This window comes from Simochromis diagramma, unplaced genomic scaffold (assembly GCF_900408965.1).
Source record: "Simochromis diagramma unplaced genomic scaffold, fSimDia1.1 OVJJ01000510.1, whole genome shotgun sequence".
Classification (NCBI taxonomy): domain Eukaryota; kingdom Metazoa; phylum Chordata; class Actinopteri; order Cichliformes; family Cichlidae; genus Simochromis; species Simochromis diagramma.
Genome location: NW_024387326.1, coordinates 2,938,517 through 2,957,647, shown reverse-complemented (window position 1 = coordinate 2,957,647; position 19,131 = coordinate 2,938,517). Strand labels below are relative to the sequence as shown.

Here is a 19,131-nt window from a genome sequence, read left to right as displayed (position 1 = left end):
AGTTGGTGCCAGATTTTTTTTTTTTCGATTATCAAAACACAACAAAACAACAGGCGCACCATAACAAGGCTGTAATAAAAAGAGGAGCTTCAGTAAATATTTTCTGCACGCAGAGACGCTCACACAGTGAAAAACCCACTTTGGTTAATGAGAAGAACATGATTCAGGCCTTCAGCTTAAAATAAAACGGTTTCCTGTATGTTGTAGGAATCAAATGTTGTCTCAGGAGCCTGGTTGTGGCTATTGCACATACACACCTAAGAAACGGAAACATGAGCTCCTAATCTTTACTGTTCTCACACATGCAAACATTATCTCAGTGTCTTTATTGTCTCGCGGGGCATATACAAGGAAAACACATTCAGACAGAATACACACACACACACACACACACACACACACACACACACACACACACACACACACACTCTAGGAAGCTGTGAAGACTGGAGAGTGCCTTGAGCACTTGGAAAGCACTTGCTGTAAATCCACACTATTGTTATGTTTGGCAGTGATCAGTGCTGGGACGGAATTACACGACAACACAGGCAAATCCCAGCAAGTCTCTGCTTTCTTTCTTTTTTTTCCTTTATGTAACACAAAAATGCACACAAACACACAGACACAATGCATAAGCATTCAAATTACACACACACACACACTGCTTTAAGCTTCTTAGTGTGTGTGTGTGTGTGTGTGTGTGTGTGTGTGTGTGTGTGTGTGTGTGTGTGTGTGTGTGAACATGCAAACATCGTGCTCTGTATCGCTGGCACTGGGAGGGTCAGAGTTCAGCACTGCCTCCCTCTTGTGTGTATTAAAGGCTGATATGTAACGAGGAGCTTCTTCACCACTTCACTTACTTTGCTCGCGGCTTTAACACACCGTGTGTGTTTTATTGTGTGCCTTTCAATGTGTGGCTTGTGGTTTTATGTTTCTTTGCCCCCCGCTGCAGTATTTTACGGCCAAACAATTGGACCAATCTGTGTTTAATCTCCGGCACAGGGCGGCCGTGGTTCTCTGATACTCTGTTGTTTCAGCTCTCATAAGATGGTTTTCAGACACAGTCTGTAGCTGATCTCAGTGAAAAGCTCTATCAATACTTGCTCAGCGTCAAACGACACACAGACAAAGTTAGCGACTGAGCACTTCCTGCTAACAGAGGATTTCTGCCAGGAGGTAGTGAAGATGAAAACAGGTCTAAAAGCTGGAATTGTCATGGTCCCTGTGTCTGCCCAGCTATGCATCGCCTGGGCGGAGCTCGTTGCGGGCTCCCCGCCCCTGGCCCTCACACCTGTAAGTCATAATGCACCTGTGGTTCATTACCTCACCAGCGTCCACTACTTAAGGCAGTGGCTGAGAACATCTCACCTCTGGACTATTGAGTTCCCTCATTAGTAAAACCACTCGTTCGCATGTTTCTAGTTTGCTCTTCGTGTTTCACTGGATTAACCTCTTGTTCTTGTGCATAGGTCTCCAGCTCCTTGGAGCCCTGGGCGAGCAAAGTGACTTGTGTGTGGCGTTTGTTTTCTGAGAGTGGAGCTGTGTGAAGACCCCCTGTTCCTGGACTTCCCCTGTGCCCGCCTCTGGATTCCCCTCTCTCACCTGTATATACAAGCACCTGGTGTCGTGTTAGTGGACATACATTAAACAGATAAATGTGAGTCCAGTCCAAAATACCCACAGTGGCATGTAAAGTCTAAATAAAACAGAATGCAATGATTTACAAATCTTATACACAGTGAGGCACAGAAAACATATCAGGTGTTTAGAGCTTGATGGAGCCATCATGTTTCAAAAAAGGTTGGCACTATGGCATCAAAAGCCAGGAAACATTTTGCAACTACTTATGTTAACTGGTAACAGGTCAGTAACATGACTGAATACTTAATATAAAAGAGCACCTCAGAGAGGTAGAGGTTCACCAATCTACATAAAACTTTATCCACAAAGTTGGAAAGAAATGTAAATGAAAACTGTGAAATTGTGAAGCCTTGAATATCTCGTTATCTACAGTAAAAAGCATCAAAATATTCAGAGAATCTGGAGAAACCTCTGTGTACAGGAGTCAGGGCGCTTCACCATACCATCTACAAATGCACGTGAGAACAGGCCATATGTTAACATGATCCAGAAAGTAAAGTGCAAAACTGCTCTGTGGTCATTTTTTGTCATTCTTTTTGGAAAACATGGACATTGTGTCCTCTGGACCAGCAGTCCCCGACCTTTTTTGCGCCACGGACCGGTTTATGCCCAACAATATTTTCATGGACCGGCCTTTAAGGTGTCGCGGATAAATAGAACAAAATAAAACTAGTACCGGTACCGAAAAAAAGAAAATTTATTCATAACACACGTGAAAAGACCCAGGAAAACCGAGTAAACGATAAAAACGATAACAAAATAACGCTGAAAACCGATAAAAACCCTGAACACTATACATTTCACACCTGAGCTTCAACTCTCGCGGCCCGGTACCAAATGACGCACGGACCGGTACCGGTCCGAGGCCCGGGGGTTGGGGACCGCTGCTCTGGACTAAAGAGGAGAGAAAACATCCAGCTTGTTACCAGCGCTCGGTTTAAAAGTCTCTGATGGTACGGGGGTCCATCAGTGCCTGCAGAATTGGCAGTTTGCACATCTGGAAAGGCACCATAACTGGTATATTCAGGTTTTAGTGCAATATACATCCAGATGAAGTCTTCTTCATTTTACAGCAAGATAGTGCTAAACTGCACACTGCATCTATTACAGTGGCGTAGCTTCTTGTAGAAGACTGAACTAGGAGGTATATATCTCCCAAATGAGACTGGAATGAATGGAGCAACATTCGTCAGACTGTTGATGCTACACAGTGGTAAACTGCCATCACATTCACAATTTCATTTCATCGCCTCGCTTTACAACATTTGATATGTTTTCCATGTTCTATCGTGAATAAAATGTGGATTCAAATCACTGCTTTCTGTCTTTATTTCCATTTTACACAGCACAACAACTTTACTGGAATTCGAGTTGTAAGTAAAAATGCATTTCTTTCTTATCAGTTCAGGATATCAAACTAAGTATGATAGAGATTGTAATATTACTGCAAAGTTTGCAGTAGAACGATGCAGTTGAACATGGTTCCGGTACAGAGAGTCAAACTTATCTTATAGCTTTTGTTAATTCCCAGCCCTTGAGACTAGCCGCGTGTTTACATCCACAACACACAAAATGCAATTTTACAGGGTTCAGTCACATAAAGCACAGCAAACCACAGATACAAGCCTAAATAAACAGTAACTGTGGAGAAAAACATGGACGCAGAATAAAATATATACTGAATTGTTTCTCGACTAAACATGGATTGTGATGAAATTCAGAGGCGTCGTGCTTTCCAACCATGAATTATTCTTCAAGGTTAAATGAGCAGTCAGCTGGGTGCTGTCCTAAATAAATGAAAACAAGCAATGCTGACAAGCATTCGGGATCCACGTTGTAAATAAAGCAGCCAATTAATTTGACAGTAAACTGAAAGCCGGTTTTTAGCTCTCTTAAAAAATGTATAACATGCTCATCTGTGATCGAGGTCATCCACAAGTGTGCCTTTGATTAGTCCGCTTGCCATTAGCACCTCTTACAATTAAGGTTGTGATTGGATTTGAATGGGAAAGTTTGATTTAGGGGATGAAGCCATTATCACTGCAATGAATAATATATTCCCTGTGGAGCATTTCTGTGCGTGTAGCATCCATCCCCCTCCACCCTGCTGGCTCACCTACTCTCTAACGCACGCACACACCCACCAGTTTCCTGTGGGACCTTCATCAGGCTTGTGATCTCCTTTTAGTTTCTCCCCTGATGATCTGCATATCTCTAATGACACTACTGTAGTAACAGAAAATCTTTTAAATCTATTGCTCACTAACCGTCCCACCTTTGTTACATTTCAGGGCGTCAGGAAGGGGGAAAAAAAGCATCCGGGTCACCGGCAGCAGGAGAACGATGAGAAAAGGACATCTGTAACAATGTGGAGAAGAACAGGTCGATGTGAAAAGACAAGAAAGAGAGGAAATGAGCAAAAAAGTGAGTGACACTTACAAATGGGGGAAGGGAGGAATTTCTTGCGAGGCTGAGAGGAGGAAAAAAAGTGGCAGTTTTAAGTAAAACATGGATAAAAGTCTGAAAAAACCTAAAAGGATGTGCCCGGTGAGGGATGGATGAACAGGCAGAGAGTGGCAGCGTGGCTGTTTAAAGGTCATGTGTATTACAGATCCGTGTGCAGAGACACGGGGCTCCATCCTCTCCTCTTTTCTCTTCTTTATCCTTCATCTCCCTCCATCATTTTCGTTCTGCTGCCAGTTTCTCCTTTTGTAATATCTCTGTTCTAGCCCCTCGTCCTCGCTCGCTCCTGTCTGCCTGCCTACTCTTCACCCTCACACAAACCAGCCCCCCTCCCTCCATCTCCCATTCTTTCTCCCTCTATCTCCCTCCATCAGCTTCAAAGAGCTGTCTCTGTGGCAGACCTCGAGGGCACCTGCCTCTTGAGGTGGAATTAAATCATACGTCCCCTAGTGCCTTTGTGTGTGTGTGTGTGTGTGTGTGTGTAGCTAGTGCAGACTCCTCTGAAGTGCACTGAGGCCGCTGGGCAGCAGCGCTGCAGCAAACAAGCAAAACTAATAAACAAGCAGGTGAAGCTCGGCCGCGGGGTCACTTCTGCCTCTGGGTTCATTCTCTAAATGAGATTACGTTACAGTTTCGCTGGTAACCCTCAGAGCCCAAATGAAATTTGAGTGCAGTAGACATGTGGGTTTGTGCTGCACCGTTGCTCAGTGTGCCAGTCTGCCATTGTACATATGTGTGAATCAGTGTGTGTGTGTGTGTGTGTGTGTGTAGGCGTTTTGATGAGAGCATTTGGGAAAATGCCACTCTGGAGGTTGGTGCCGGCTTCTCGGTGTCAAAGGATGACATTGGATTAGAGGTTCTGGCCCACACTGTGTGTGAAACGCACACAGGTGTTGGTTCCACAGAGTGTGTGACTGAATCTGACCTTCATTCGGAGAAGAGAAGAGCAACGTGGATAGACTGAGCCGTTTTCTGCAGGCTGACATCGCAGTTAATTGACTTTTTGTGTAGTATAGTAGACACATTTAATTAAAATAGACGCTCAATTCTATTTTATTTATATAGCAATAGATCAAAACAGCGGCATTTATATTGTAAGACAGAGCCTACAATAACCCAAATTGTAGAAACTTTGCCAAAACAATGTCCTTTAACTGTCACATTAATCCACTATCTAGTTCCAAAAGCTCACAGGGACTTGGGACTAGAAAAATCCATCATATTGCTCCTGTTTTAGCTTGTCTTTGACTCAAAGGCCTGAACGATCAGGCCTCATCATATCTTTCTGACTTATTTGTCATTTCTAGACTTTCTATAAAGTTTCTACAGGTAGTATGGGAGCCTTCAGCTCTCAGGCCACTCTCCTGTGGAACCAGCTCCCAGTTTGGATTCAGGAGACAGCATATTTCCATTACTGACTACCTCCAAGCGTTTTTGGCAGCGTGTGCATGTGTCATCATTCTGTCTATAAACACAATAGCTCAAAACTTTCTGAATCAATTGTGATCAAACTTTGTAGAGGTGTGGAGTGGGGTCAGGTTAACAATAAGCAAAAACCTCGTGACTGAGAAACTATGATTCTCATAAGTGCGGTGTGTATTGTCAACATATTGAAAGTAGCATATAAAGATTTAAAATATCATCCCACTTTTGAACACTGACTTCTCTTTCAAGATCAACAGACCAATCTGAAGGTCATTGATGATAATTCTACACAGAGCTATTTAAATCTTTCTTACTTCAGTTGTTTGTATCGACAACATATAGGCATACAGGGAACAATAAATAGGGATGTAAGTTACTTTAACCTCTGACCTCTTCAAGCTCAGAATTTCAAAAAAAGTCTTTTATCTTTAAAGCAATGCATCAATTTCTGCTGCCTTTTTTGTCTTGACATCATTTTATTAAGACTTTTTTGTACAGAATAGTAACAGGTTATAACTGTTTAAATACATGCACAATGTTCATGAATACTTTTTTATACAAAATATGAAGTGATCTCAAAAACTCTTTACACTTGATATTTATTTCTACACATTTAAATTTTAATAAACAAAGAAATCAGTGCTACACATGTACTAAATCCACACAATTGTTTTAAAGTGATTGTACTCAAAATTATGTTAAGTATATTAAAATTGGTTCAACAGGGTAAATAACAAAAAGCTTCACTTTGCATCCCCACATGAAAGCTAGGCCGAAGAGGGTGGGGGACAGTAACAGTTGGATCCGGGTTGAAATGAAAAGAATGCCAGGCAGAGGTATTTAAAACAAAATATATCTTTATTATAATCAATTAACTCAATATTCATATACACAGTAACAACAAAAAGAGACAGCAACGCTGCTTTAATGATAAATCAGGCCAACCCAAAAAGATGGTGACCACTTCAACAAAGAAAACAACTATAAGGCTTCAACAGAAAAAGACAGCAACGCTGCTATTAGCAATAACCAGGCAGGCCAAACCAAATAATGGAGGCCGCCGTCACTTAAGCAAAACCACTGCTCAGTTAAGAGCTACTCACAAAGAGCCACGCACAGTGGGGCTGGTCACACACACAGCAGGCCTTTTCCACACCTAGACCAGACTCACACACTGACCAGCACAGAGGAACTCCACCAGAAGCCTCTTCCACTGCTCACATCGCAGGCCAATCGCAGGCCAATCGCAGGCCAATCGCAGGCCAATCGCAGGCCAATCGCAGGCCAATCGCAGGCCAATCGCAGGCCAATCGCAGGCCAATCGCAGGCCAATCGCAGGCCAATCGCAGGCCAATCGCAGGCCAATCGCAGGCCAATCGCAGGCCAATCGCAGGCCAATCGCAGGCCTGACACTCAAAGCAGCTACACCAGAGAAAGCCACCCTCCCACATCCAGCCCATCCCCAGCTTATATAACCTCAGAGAGGTGATTGCTGACTGGGCCCAGGTGGTAAACGAGGCCAATGAGCAGCAGCTGTGTCCGGGGAGAGAGAAGAGCAAGAGAGAGACAGAGGGGTGGAGCAAGAGAGGAGGCGGCGGAGAAAAACACCACGCCCACACAAGGGCAGTATCAGGAGGCCCAGCTAGGGCCGTAACACCCCCTCCCATAAATACAAACCAGTGGTTTGTCACAGAACGTCCTACCCAACTTTTAAACATATCACCTACCACGCACCATAATAACGGTTAGGCATACCCTGCCAAATCTGCCAAGACCTTTTTGATGGGTTGAAAACACTGAATGGGGTTGGCTCAAGTCCCTCAACATAGTGTCCCAAGTGACAGCCAGATGTTTTTTGAGCCATCACATATGGAGAACCCAGCGAATAGCTAGAAGGCCTTTCCGAAACACTTTTCAGATGCTTCTTCGCTGGGTCATGGCAACAGGTATGCTGGTTAGCCAGAGGTGCAGGTTTGAATGTTTGTGTCGTACACAATGTGTCACACTGCAGGTCTTCTGGACCTAAAAGACGGTCAACAGGTGGCGGACCACAATTAGTCGATCTCTGACAGTGACCAAATGACACCACCGAGCAATTATGCTCCAACTGTCGCCTAGGACTGGCAACTTTGTCCGTTTGTGAACCACAGTTCACTCTTTTGAAAGCAGATCGATTTTGCTTTGAGTTGTCTTTCGAACAGTGAGCAATCAGGTGGCCAGGTTTGTGGCAGAAGAAACAGAGCTTTGCTCTGGATCTTGAAACCATGCCTGCATTAGCATTGTTAGCTGGCACACTCCTAGCCCTTGAGACCGACTGTTTCTGTTTGTAGGCCTCACAATTTGCAATTAAATGGTCAGGCTTAAAACAGAAAAAACACTTTTGTTTTGCCTTGGAATGGGACACAAGTACCTCACTCTTTGGGTACTGTGCAGCTGGCACATCACTAACCTTCACTGAGGCGACGCGTTGTACTTTGTACATTGTACTTTCACTTTTACTTCAAACTACTTAATAGATGTTTAAAAAGAACCTGGATACAAACCACAATGCTTTTGTCTTAGTAAGTAAATCCTGTCCAGAGAGTGAGCTGGCTTGGCGGAGGTTTGCATTCAATGAGTGCTTCTTGTTACTGGTAATTTTAGGTGCTCGTTGGCACACACCTCCACATTCATATGAAGTCTTCATAATGAAAATAATAAAGTCCAAGCACCAGACGTGAGCCGTGAACACAGTACGTACTCAGCATCATCATTAGTCAGCATACTGAGCAATCCAGTAGATACAGAGCAATAGTATGATAAAAGTGTAGTGTTAAAGTGGTGCGTGGGTTCGGTAAATAATTGCAATACTCACAATGTAACTGTGTTTTGGTCATGAGGCGAGCATGGTTTAGTGCTCCTCTGTTATTTCTGTGCCCAGGTAATGCAGGGAGCTCTTTAAAACTTCATTATGAAGAATTATATAAGGTACTTTCTGCTGCTCCCCTACTTCCAAAGGTACTACCACAGCAGCTGGTCCCTCATGTTTAATTTGGTGCAGATTTTATACTTAATGCCCTTCCTGAAGCAACCTTCTTTATGGGGACTTGAAGCCTGCACGAGGCGTGTATTAGTTTATAACTCCTTGGACTGGGGTTGCGTCTGCCCCTAGGTCTCAAACTGGAAATCTTTTTCATGTAAGGTGAAGGTGCTAACCACTACATCATGGAGGATCATCATAAGGAATTTGATGTTGTGTCTAAAAACCATTAAACATGCGGACTGTAAATCCAAAACAAGGGGTTGAATGATGCTAAAAAGTTGAAGCTTGATTAGGACTTCTGTGGTATGCATCTACCTGGTGTGTTGATCCGATGTGTTTCTCGGGAGGTGCACATCAAGATACGTAGAAGATTGCGACGTAGGATTAAAATGGGGTCGTGGTTATGGCCTAAGATCTGATGCAGAAGTATAACTGACATGTTATTTCTCTTTGGCTTTTAGTGAACCAAATTACCATACAGCTCCACACCTCATATGAAAATTATGATTATGTCTTTAACGTTTTGATGAAATATATCTTTTTTCTTCCTCTTGATCTGTTGAACATGCATGAGAGAGATACTTCTGTACCAAAAATATAAAAACTGAGCTGCACTTCCATGGCATTTGGGTTAACATGCATTAAAGAGAATTCAGTCATCAAACATCAAAGAGTCTCTCTCTTACACACACACAGTGTATTTATGTATCCACCTACATCAAGGAGAAGCAGAGCTAAGGATAGTGGGTGCTGGACATGTCTGCGAGTCGTCCATCTAATAAAAGTCATTAGAGACAAGCAGGAAAATCAGTCTAATAAAGGAAAGAGGTTGGTGCTGAGTCTTGAGTCTTGGATGAAGGCCAGAAACACACTAACCATAATTTAGTTAGTGGTGTGTGTGTGTGCGTAGGGGTGGGGTTGACACACAGGGGTGTATTGATTGGTGGGTGTGTTTAGCAGGGACCTGAAGCACCACAGCACCTCCTCTCCCACTAACACAAACCCCGCTCTGAATGAGACTGTATCTTCAGGTACATTATGTATAAGTGCTACAAGCTGTTGTTGTGCTGCTCATCGATCGCCTCCTTTTCTGAAACCAAAATAAAAAGGACCTGTCTGATAGCGTGTCGGGACACATCAATAGTAAACCCTTCAGGTCAGTATTTCAGAATTCATGAGCACCGATCCTTTAAAAGAGAGAGAAAGAAAATGTGAGAAAACGTGGAGAGCAGCCAGCACAAGAACCATACACAGGTTATCCTGGATAAATAAGTCTGCAGATTTCCCATTCAAATTCTGCACAGGTTACAATAGCACTACTGATCAGCCACAACATGGTCTGTGCTCTGACTCCAGCAAGGCCTGCTGTGATTTGACCCGGTTGGTGTGTTCTGTTCTTTCTCCAGGTGTAGCTGCTTCCCTTTTGTACGTCTGACTTGACTCAGCAATAAAGCCAGAGTACTTAATGCCAGAGAGAGGAGCATGCTGGTGCCAGAGAGCTGTTTTGATTTGCACTTTATGAGCTGTGTGTCTTCTGGTGATTTACCCTTCGTAACTTACTCTTTTGTTTGGTGGCCAACTTCTGGACTCTGTTATGTTTGTTTCTCTCTTTTTTTCAAGGTCGTAATTATTATTAATAAAACCCTTTACTTGGATTATTTTGCCTTTTAGGTTACTTTCCCACTTCCCCAGTTTAGGCAGGCAACACAGTGACCCAAGGTTTCCCAGCACAGCATTTCAGTGTAAGAAGAATGGGCCTTATTTACTTCACCTTGCCATGTGTGCTGTGGAAAATCAGGGTTTGTAGTCCTGACATTTTTAAATGTATTATGAAGACCTTTTAAATAAGTAAGAGGCTCTTTTATAATGGAAGTCCCTCTCAGTTCAGCTCTTTGTGTTGCTCCATGTGGATGCTTGAGCGTCGCTGTGCAGCACTGATGGAAGTCCTGCTCTTTCATCTGCTGCAGGGGGAAAGCTGTGAGCTCACCCTAAACTGTACGTTACAAAGGTAACTCTGCTTCTGTGAATCACAGATCTTTCACAAACGGAACAACAAAATCCCACGTGGTAGCCTACAACCGGCCTCTCAAAATCCTTATGCCCTGAAAGATTCACAGAGACCAGTGCGGCTTTTTTGTTCCCTCGCAACTTAACAAGGTTGATGACTCATCCCAGCCAACAATCTTACAAAAACACAATTCCCACTCGCTGATCACCTTGTACTGGCTAATGACAGAACATCCAGAGCTAGCACGGACCCAGAGGCCACGCTGAGCAATTAACCTTAGAAAATGTTTAAGGTGCCTTGAGAAATACTCTGTGAGCTGCATTGACCTAAAGGATGAAAAACAGTTATAAGCTCACATCAGCAGCCTTCAGGTTTCTTTCAGGGACTCCAGTGACCTTCAAGTGGCTTGATCAATGATATAAACACTGCTCCAGTGGTGTCCATCCGAATGAGCCCTTCAGAACAGATAAGAGGTGCTTCATTGCCGAGGAGACTGTTTGAGATGTGTGCTGTTTTTCCCTCCAATGGTTTCCAAACTCACTGGACTGACCTCTTCTGTCATATCAGCCCTTCATCTGTGAGGTGAGGCATCTTTTTGATCACCACATGGACAAACTATGCAACAGAACCGCCAGGCATGAGCAAGGCACTTGTGTTCTAAAGTTAATGGGGGAAGCCTCTGACCCATCTTCAGTCTCCACATACACTCGGAAAAGACAGCTCAGGGGAAGGACCCTGCATGGGGCTCAATGCACCTTTGCTGGCATGAAACTGAGACTTTAGGTCATGCTCTGTCTTAGTCCAAAACACAAATGGCCACTTTGACAGTTGCTACGGTCCTTCCGTGTCCTGCCTCTTGTGCTTCTCCTACTATTTGTTTGAAACACAGCTTCCATTAGTTACACAGATGGTGGAAATCCAACTCCAGTGTGCAGGTGTTCTATCAAATGCGGCATTTCCTCTCTTTGAGGCAGACAAAATCTTTATCTGATATACAAAGCAGACCAGGCTTCCCTGAGGTGATGCACACTTGAAAAATTAACTCACAACAGCGACCAAGCTAAGAACTCCCATCCAGAGCTGTGACCAGGCCACTGAGCACAAATCAGTACCTCCAGGAGGTGCATACAACTATTTGCATCTGCAGTGCCAATTTCACACATGTGGGGCAAAACTGTAATCCTAACAAGGTACTAGCAGCACAGGTGCTGTAGCCAAAGTCAGGAAGGAAAGCTGGCAACAAAAGCAGGCTTCTGCAAGTGTGCAAGTTAATCTTTTAAGTCTTTACTCAATCAATAAGTTATAAAGGGCAGATCTCACTCTAATTAAATTTGTGCACACCATTTAACAAAAGTGTTGCTTCAATTATGGTGTGCCTGACAAGTTTGTTCCTATTTTTTAACACATGTAGAGACGTAAACAGACAACTGGGAGTAACATTAAAAATATCTGAATAATGATTCATTCTAGATTTTTAAAAGTGAGGGAGGGTGAACAGATACAAATTTACACTAAAATAAATAATAAATTAAGATGTTAATAAACATGAACGTATTATTCAGAGTAGATTACGATAAAATAGAAGAAATTAATTTATTTAGGAAATAATAATAATAATAATAACAATAATAATAATAATAATAATAATAATGTTTGTTGTTTGGTTTTATTGCTTTTGCCGCTCTCTAGTGGATTCACTTTAAAACTACATGACCTCCCATAATGCACTTTCTCCTTTTATTCCCATCATTCCTTGCAGCAAACCTTCTGCACCGGTCAAGATGGCGGACAGAGCAGGTACCGTAATGTGCCTTCTTCCAAAAATATTGTCCTATTTTTGTTTTATATGTCATCATCTTGGCATATAACGAGGCTTTTGGGGACTGAGGGGTGTTTTCTATCAGACAAGCCGTGAATTCGTCACTTGAAGGTCTTTTTCGGACTGAAGGCCTCGCTAAACCCTTTGAGTCACGTCAAGGACTTTGCGTGTCATTGGCGGATTTACTGTGAAAATAAATCTGCAGGCCGCTTTTTTACATTTAACTGCACCTTTCAGAGTGACCTAAAGCTTGGATGAAGCTCTAATAATCGTGCTGTTGATAAACGTGTCGATTATATAACGGTTTCTTTAGCTAGCTTGCTCGGTAGCACGCAAACACGGTGCGACTAGCACAAACTAGGATGGTCTCTTTGACCAACTTTAATTGTAAAAAACATAAAGAAGAACTTGGGTGCTTGGTTGTCTTGTTGTGTGCTTTATGGTGTTTTTGAAAAGCGGTCCAGCAAACTTTCATTCATTATGTCATTACAATCGGCTACACACACCTGGTAAATGTCAAACTAGCTCCTAGCGAGTCGGCTGCTGTGTTTTGAGTGTAATTGAATTACTGCGACGACTGAAAACATGTTAACAAGTTGTTAATTATTTTGCAGAATTAAGAGCTTCGGTTTTTAATTAGTCTCCGTAACTCTTAGCCTGATAATTATTTGAATGGTTAATAGTTTATTGGATATTTAAAAAAAAAAAAAAAAAGTCAGAAAATATGTAGGGAAATTACAATTTTGTCCTCGGTACACGATGTTGCCACTTTTTTTGTCTTCTTAGACAAGCGGTTTAAACATGTTTTTTAGATTGCTAATGTTTGTAATTCAGTGGCATGTTTTTATTTGTTGACAGTGTGCATTTTCAGTGATGACGCTCTTTCTACGTGTTTTTAGTTTCCTTAGCTGAGAAGCGGCTGATGGACGTGAAACTCAACGAGCTGGGAGCCTGGCTTGGAGGTCGAGACTTTACTCCCAATGGCATCCTCTCAGCCATTCGCAGGGGTGAGTACAACTTGCTCCGACTACTTCTGGTGGGCAGGAAAAACTTTTTTCTTTTCTTTTTTTTAACCTACTGGAACTTGGTTTTTAAACACTGACTGATTATTTATATACATTTTTTCAGCTTGCACTCTCTTCCTCACCTCTCTTGTGCACTGTTGGTTGCTTTGGATGTTTGACCCCCACATATTTAAACCCATCCACATTAACTACTTCAGCTTATTGCATCTTCACTGTTTCACCTGTAACGCATCTGTTATGTAAGGAATATGTTATTTATGAGGGCTCAGCTCTGCCTTTGGCTAGGCGCTTCCTTAGTACAGGGGTCCTGAACCTCTCCAGTGACTTTATTGGAAAATGGATATGTATATAAAAATAAACAATGGCTTTGTGTGTGAACATTTCAGTTTTTGGCATTGATCTAAAGCACAGGTGTCCAACTCCAGGCCTCGGGGGGCCAGTGAGGCTAAATTACCTCCTCAACATGTCTTGAAGTTCTCAAGAGGCCTGCCAATGAACTAATCATTTCATTCAGTGGTGTTGACCCAGGGTGTTATCTAAACTCAGCAGGACACCGGCATGGAGTTCGACACCCCTGATCTAAAACACTCTTTACGTTTACCAGCAGTACAATTGTGTCCTTAAACACAGATTCTTAAAAAAATATTTTACGATGTGCATCATAGCTCATGTTTATCGCCTTGATTTTTGCTGAACCTCAGTAAAAAGGGTCAGCATGGCTGTGTAGTTTTAACTCCGTTGGTATGGATTCCAGATCTAAAAACAAAAAAGTGTGAGGGGAAAATGGAATGATTTCTTCACTTTCACCACCAAGTATTTTTTTTATCTAAAGCTGGACTTTAGTTAAAATTATGTTGAAAATTGACTGTTTTAAAGTTTTTAGATTTCACTTTGTTTGATATATTGTCTGATTGGGGCCCCTTAAGATTGATTTGCACAGAAACCTGGGTTGAAAATTATACCTGCTCTGTCTCAAAGTGGATTTAAAAATGCTAATTTTAACTCCACTTTTCTGTTTTGTTAGTAATAAGTATAAAATAAAGTGAAAATCCAGAATTGAAGTACAAAATAATCAGAAATGGCCCACTGGAGAGTAAGAATCTACTCATTTAGGCTACTTTACACTTAATCTTAGTATCCTTCTTTACATGAGGCTCGTGCTTTGTGGTCTTTTATTTTTTTTGAATCAAAAATTGCTAAAAAAAATGTCTCTTGACAGTAAAGATTGCTGACCCCTGTGCTAGTAGCTTTACTTATACTTGGACACTAATTTGAGAATCTGGCCTCAGTAGTAATTAAGGTCACAGAATGAGTGCTCCTCTTGCATGTATTGAATACTAAACAGGACACTTGACCATGCTGTTTTCTCTTCTAGGCCATGACAGATACTACAACAAGTACATCAATGTGAAGAAGGGGGGCATCGGTGGTGTAGCTATGCTGCTCGTGGGCTACGTGGCCATCAGCTACTTATGGGAATACGACCACATCAGTAAGAAACACACTCGCTTACAGAGCCTCTTTTCTTTCTTTGCACTCCTGTCACAGTTAACCTCACTGGTTAAAAAAAAAAAAGCTAATATTTTAAACTACTTCTGCTTCTTTTCTTGTAGAACACGATCGCTGGAGGAAGTACCACTGAGCCCCTTCAGGAACGCATCAGCTCTTTCTATCCTCGGCTCTGTTCATGTGATTGTTGTGACCAATAAAAAAATAAGGATAAGGATTTACTGTTATGTTGTGAGTGTACTGTGTAAATCTCAGAAGTGGCTTTGAGAAGATCAGAAGTGAGGGGTAAAAAAAAATTAATAAAATCTGAAACAAGAACATTTATTTGTACAGACAGAATATGTTCAGACTGTCAACAAAGCGTCTCTTCCAGCTGCTCTGCACTACCGTACCTGCCACACACAGCTGCTAAACCGAGGCTGAAATGTCCAGAATGAGACCTTTGTAGCTAGTGTGGATTTGGGCACTGAGTACAAGCTAAATTACATTCCTAAGATGTTTATCACATTTGTTCAATTTTTTTTTTTCATGGTCAGACTTGGAACATAGCAGTGGCAGTTGCAGTCACATGACCTGAGGAACAACAGCACTTGTATTGGTGTTTGCAGCAGTCTGGACCCTGGGAGTGACTCTTCAAAGTCACCTGTACTGTACAAACCCAGCAAATCAGGCCGGACGACCTTTTTTCTTGTCACTTTCATGTGTCCACAGGCCCCCCCCTCCCACTGTCCGTGTCTGTCGGGCAGCAGTTAGTCTTTAAGAAACACCAGCATGTAGAGCAGTCTTCCCCATTCTCTCTTCTGCTCACATCAGGGGTGGTGCGCTACAGCACTGAGGTGTTCGGCTGAAGGTTACTGACCACTCAGGAAGGCGAGATGGCCTTTAGTGCATTTGTTGGCATAGTGGCCCTTCTCGCCACACTGCAGACAAGAGGAAGACAGAAATGAAGCAATTAACGACATTTACTGCATGTTCCAGTTGTTCCCAGTAGCGAGAAAAAAAGAACAAATCTATTTTTAAAGGAGATTGTTTTAGGGGTGTTTTCCCTTCTTTATTTACAGTCATATGTGCTGTGAGATTGGTGGCTCTGTTAAAAGTGTACAAGGTTTAAATAATGATATCAGTGAATGTCCAAGTAAACCCTATAACCCAAAACCCCAGGCTGTTGGAACAGCTGCTCCATCCACATTCATACATGTTCAGCATACAATTTGCAAGAGACAGCCAATCAGAAAAAAGTGGGAAGCAAACTTAAAACTGATGATTCCAGATTGTGTTTGAACTGAGGGGCCAGACTCTTGTGCACATTTTTCATCCCAAAGAGATTTGTGTCACCACCTTTTGCTTTTAGGCAAATGTGTAAATTGTTCCCCTTTAAGAAGCTGGATAAATTCACAAGAGCACCAGTGATCCATCTTATTCAAGGCTCACTGCAACCACGCAGAGGAAACCAGTATTATAGGTAAAACCTTACAAGTGCATCTAAACTTGAGAAAATTATGGTTTTAATGATCTAAATGTATGGCCGGTGCATGCTTTGGCAATATAACCAACCACAGTTTGATTAATGATTGCAATTACGACCAAAGCGAGAGACTGGCATAGCTTTAATCACACATGTACAGCCGACTCACCTTGTAGCAGGTGACTTGGTCCAGCGGACGAGGCCCTCTGTTGGCATTTAGATTGTTCTGCTGAGACACAGTAGTCGTGTTGTTCTGCTGCCGCTGGGCTGGGATGGAGTTGGTGAGCTGGATTAAGGAGAGCGACGAGCGACCAATGGTAGGCACGGGCTGCGGCAGGAGGCAAGCAGAGAGACTGTTTTCACTGTGCACCTCAGCAACAGGAACGAACAGTTAAATAGAAGCACCGAGAGTCATGCTGATTCATCCTCTGAGATGGATCCACGCCGGCATCGGGATGCATCATTCGAGTGTTTGTGTGCATTCTTACCTTTGCCTGGTTCTGGTTTTGCTGTGGGAGAGGAGGCTGTTCAGAAGCACCCATAGGCAGCTCAAATCGGGGGCTGTGGAGGAACATCAACATATAATTTACGTTACTGCAGGGTGAAGTCTCAAAAAACTTTTAATCCAGCTATCCATCATTATAAAATCAAACAAAGACCATTTATACTGGAGTGTAATGTAATGAAATTCCTGCACAATTGCTTGGCAGATTTAACCAACTTAATGTGTAGCAGCGGTCCTATCAGGAATCATACCTGTTGTGTAGGAAGTAAATGTAAAAGGACTACTTACTGCATAAATTTACAGGACTTTCCTTCTGGACAGAAGCCCACCAAGTAGTTCACACAGATCACCCTTCTGGTATGTCGGTGTCGGCAGTCAGGACCTGAGGTAAGAAGACGGAGACACAGATGAGGACAAATAATAAGACGTATTATGTTTTTCTCTATTTAAACCACAGAACAGACAGGCTACGTCTATAAGCAGTGGGTTTGTGGTATTAGTACCAGAATTTGACCTTACCGTGTTTGCAGAAGCCTCGGTCATACCAGGGACAGTCTTTGATCTTGGACTCTGGATCTATGTGTAGGAAAGGACACTCCTTGTTGCTGCATTCACCTGTGAGGGTTGCAGAACAAAACATTAATCAGTACGGCATTCATCTGACAAGATCTGTGCAAAGTTTAACCAAATAAATGCACTCATGATGTCAACTCACCGAACTTTGAGTAGAAGTAGCATTCAGGCATCTTGGTCATGTCGTATTCGTGGAGAAACTCGCACTGGTCTCCCTTCTTACACAGACCTCTGAGCCAGTGCTTACACACCACTGTCTTCTCTCCACTGATGTGACGGAACGGACACATCCCACCTGTGAGACACAGTGCGCTCTGTGACCTTCTCCTCATTAAGACACACATGGCTCTCTGTGTCATGCTGATCACTTAAAACACAATTAGTACTTTAAATTTGAACATTTTGAGATCAGCAGAGACTGGCCTAATGGCAGGGATTGAAATGGTTACAAAAGTGCTTAATAAAGATGGGGGGAAAGGTAATTTCCCTTGAAGCTATTAAGAGGAGTAATAGAATTCACAACATTATGAAAATGGGCTATTCTTGGAAATCAGTGAGGTGCAGGCTACTGTAGCAGTGCGTAAACAGTATATCTAAGGCTGTATTTAGACATGAGAGGTCGAGCTTGCTTTAAAAAAGGTCAACCAGCACCGATCTGTGCGTTTGAGTGGCGTGAAGTGTCTAAACTTTAACTTTTCGGAAGTTAAAGAGTTCATTGTTGGGGCCGTTCACGCTGCAGTGACATCACCACAGAGTTGAGACCATGTTGTGATTTTACCTTTCTGACACGCAGCTCTCATGAAGAACTCACACACAGCAGACCCGGACTCTGCAGAGACACACACGATCACAGGGTCATTGAACATAAGTAGTCAGTGGCGGTCAACTCTCCCCTCGTCACTTTTACCGTTAATTCCGCTTAAGGTTAACCCGCAGCGGGCTTAGTACCAGCTAGCATCCCAGCACTTACTATCCATGCCGGGGAAAGGCAGCGGCTGGGCTCCCAGCTGCTGCTCCACGGCAATCTCCAGGTCAAACTTGATGTGGTCCACGTTGGCCAGCAAATCCTGCATGTCCGCTGCAGTCTATTCACTCCTCCGATCAGATAAATGTCCGTTTCGGTTAAGCTAGCTCGAAGTCTAGCTACTAGCTACCAAGTTCCCTCTCAGCCTGCTAAGGCGGCTAGCCAAGCTAACTGATAAGTTAGCACCAAACTCCGATACCGAGAATACAACAGATGCCGTAGTTTGTAGGTCTAATGTCAGTTTTAAAGACAAGCCATGGACACGACCGGTCCGTAAATGTTTGTATGTCCCCGAACTACTCCTTGTTCTGTGTGGATGATGGGAGGCGCGCAGGCTGACCTCCGACCTGACAAAATCAGACATGACTAAACGATCGCAGAGCGCTTCGTTAAATCCACAACTCAACAGTAAGTTTCAGTTTTTCCACATGATGAAGAAATGCTGCTTTAGTAAAATCTGTCAGCATTTCTCTTTGGGCTTAAACTGTAAGAAATGAGAAAAATTACAGGAAAAAACTGTGGAGCCAAAACAGAAATTTCTATAGTAGATCATTTGTAATCTGAATGTAAGAGCATTAAAATCAGAAATTACTGTAGTGTAGCATGAATAGCCAGGGGGGAGCTGGAAGGAAAAGATGTAAAACTGACTACA

The 19,131-nt window shown here is 42.8% G+C and overlaps 2 protein-coding genes across 4 annotated transcripts; one reads left to right on the top strand and one right to left on the bottom strand.

The window, feature by feature from the left end:
• Window positions 1–1,427: 1,427 nt before the first annotated feature.
• atp5mf (ATP synthase membrane subunit f) lies at window positions 1,428–15,175 on the top strand. 3 transcript variants are annotated; one of them, XM_040006122.1, is made up of 6 exons: window positions 1,428–1,432; window positions 7,735–7,741; window positions 12,319–12,356; window positions 13,278–13,385; window positions 14,779–14,895; window positions 15,017–15,175. In XM_040006122.1, exons 3-6 carry the CDS (start codon window positions 12,341–12,343, stop codon window positions 15,043–15,045), a joined length of 270 nt encoding a protein of 89 aa, XP_039862056.1. In that variant the 5' UTR covers window positions 1,428–1,432; window positions 7,735–7,741; window positions 12,319–12,340; the 3' UTR covers window positions 15,046–15,175. The 3 variants fall into 3 exon arrangements, with proteins under 3 accessions (XP_039862056.1, XP_039862057.1, XP_039862055.1); XM_040006123.1 differs by lacking the exon at window positions 7,735–7,741; XM_040006121.1 differs by lacking the exons at window positions 1,428–1,432; window positions 7,735–7,741; window positions 12,319–12,356 and adding an exon at window positions 12,803–12,887.
• Window positions 15,176–15,219: 44 nt separating this feature from the next.
• Window positions 15,220–18,846, bottom strand: cpsf4 (cleavage and polyadenylation specific factor 4). The gene is made up of 8 exons (XM_040006120.1): window positions 18,426–18,846; window positions 18,234–18,284; window positions 17,598–17,750; window positions 17,402–17,497; window positions 17,171–17,264; window positions 16,866–16,938; window positions 16,547–16,705; window positions 15,220–15,832 (listed from the first exon to the last, which is right to left on the bottom strand). Exons 1-8 carry the CDS (start codon window positions 18,526–18,528, stop codon window positions 15,764–15,766), a joined length of 798 nt encoding a protein of 265 aa, XP_039862054.1. The 5' UTR covers window positions 18,529–18,846; the 3' UTR covers window positions 15,220–15,763.
• Window positions 18,847–19,131: the final 285 nt, after the last annotated feature.

What these genes read in the sequence shown, in the direction of transcription:
- atp5mf (XM_040006121.1), top strand. Translation starts at nt 12,818, where the DNA reads ATGGTGTTTTTGAAAAGCGGTCCAGCAAACTTTCATTCATTATGTCAT. An exon ending in CAATCGGCTACACACACCTG is followed by an intron (nt 12,888 to 13,277) that starts GTAAATGTCAAA and finishes ACGTGTTTTTAG; the next exon opens with TTTCCTTAGCTGAGAAGCGG. An exon ending in CCTCTCAGCCATTCGCAGGG is followed by an intron (nt 13,386 to 14,778) that starts GTGAGTACAACT and finishes TTTCTCTTCTAG; the next exon opens with GCCATGACAGATACTACAAC.
- cpsf4 (XM_040006120.1), bottom strand. Translation starts at nt 18,528, where the DNA reads ATGCAGGATTTGCTGGCCAACGTGGACCACATCAAGTTTGACCTGGAG. An exon ending in AAGTCCTGTAAATTTATGCA is followed by an intron (nt 16,939 to 17,170) that starts GTAAGTAGTCCT and finishes GTTCCTCCACAG; the next exon opens with CCCCCGATTTGAGCTGCCTA. An exon ending in AAAACCAGAACCAGGCAAAG is followed by an intron (nt 16,706 to 16,865) that starts GTAAGAATGCAC and finishes CTCCTGCCGCAG; the next exon opens with CCCGTGCCTACCATTGGTCG.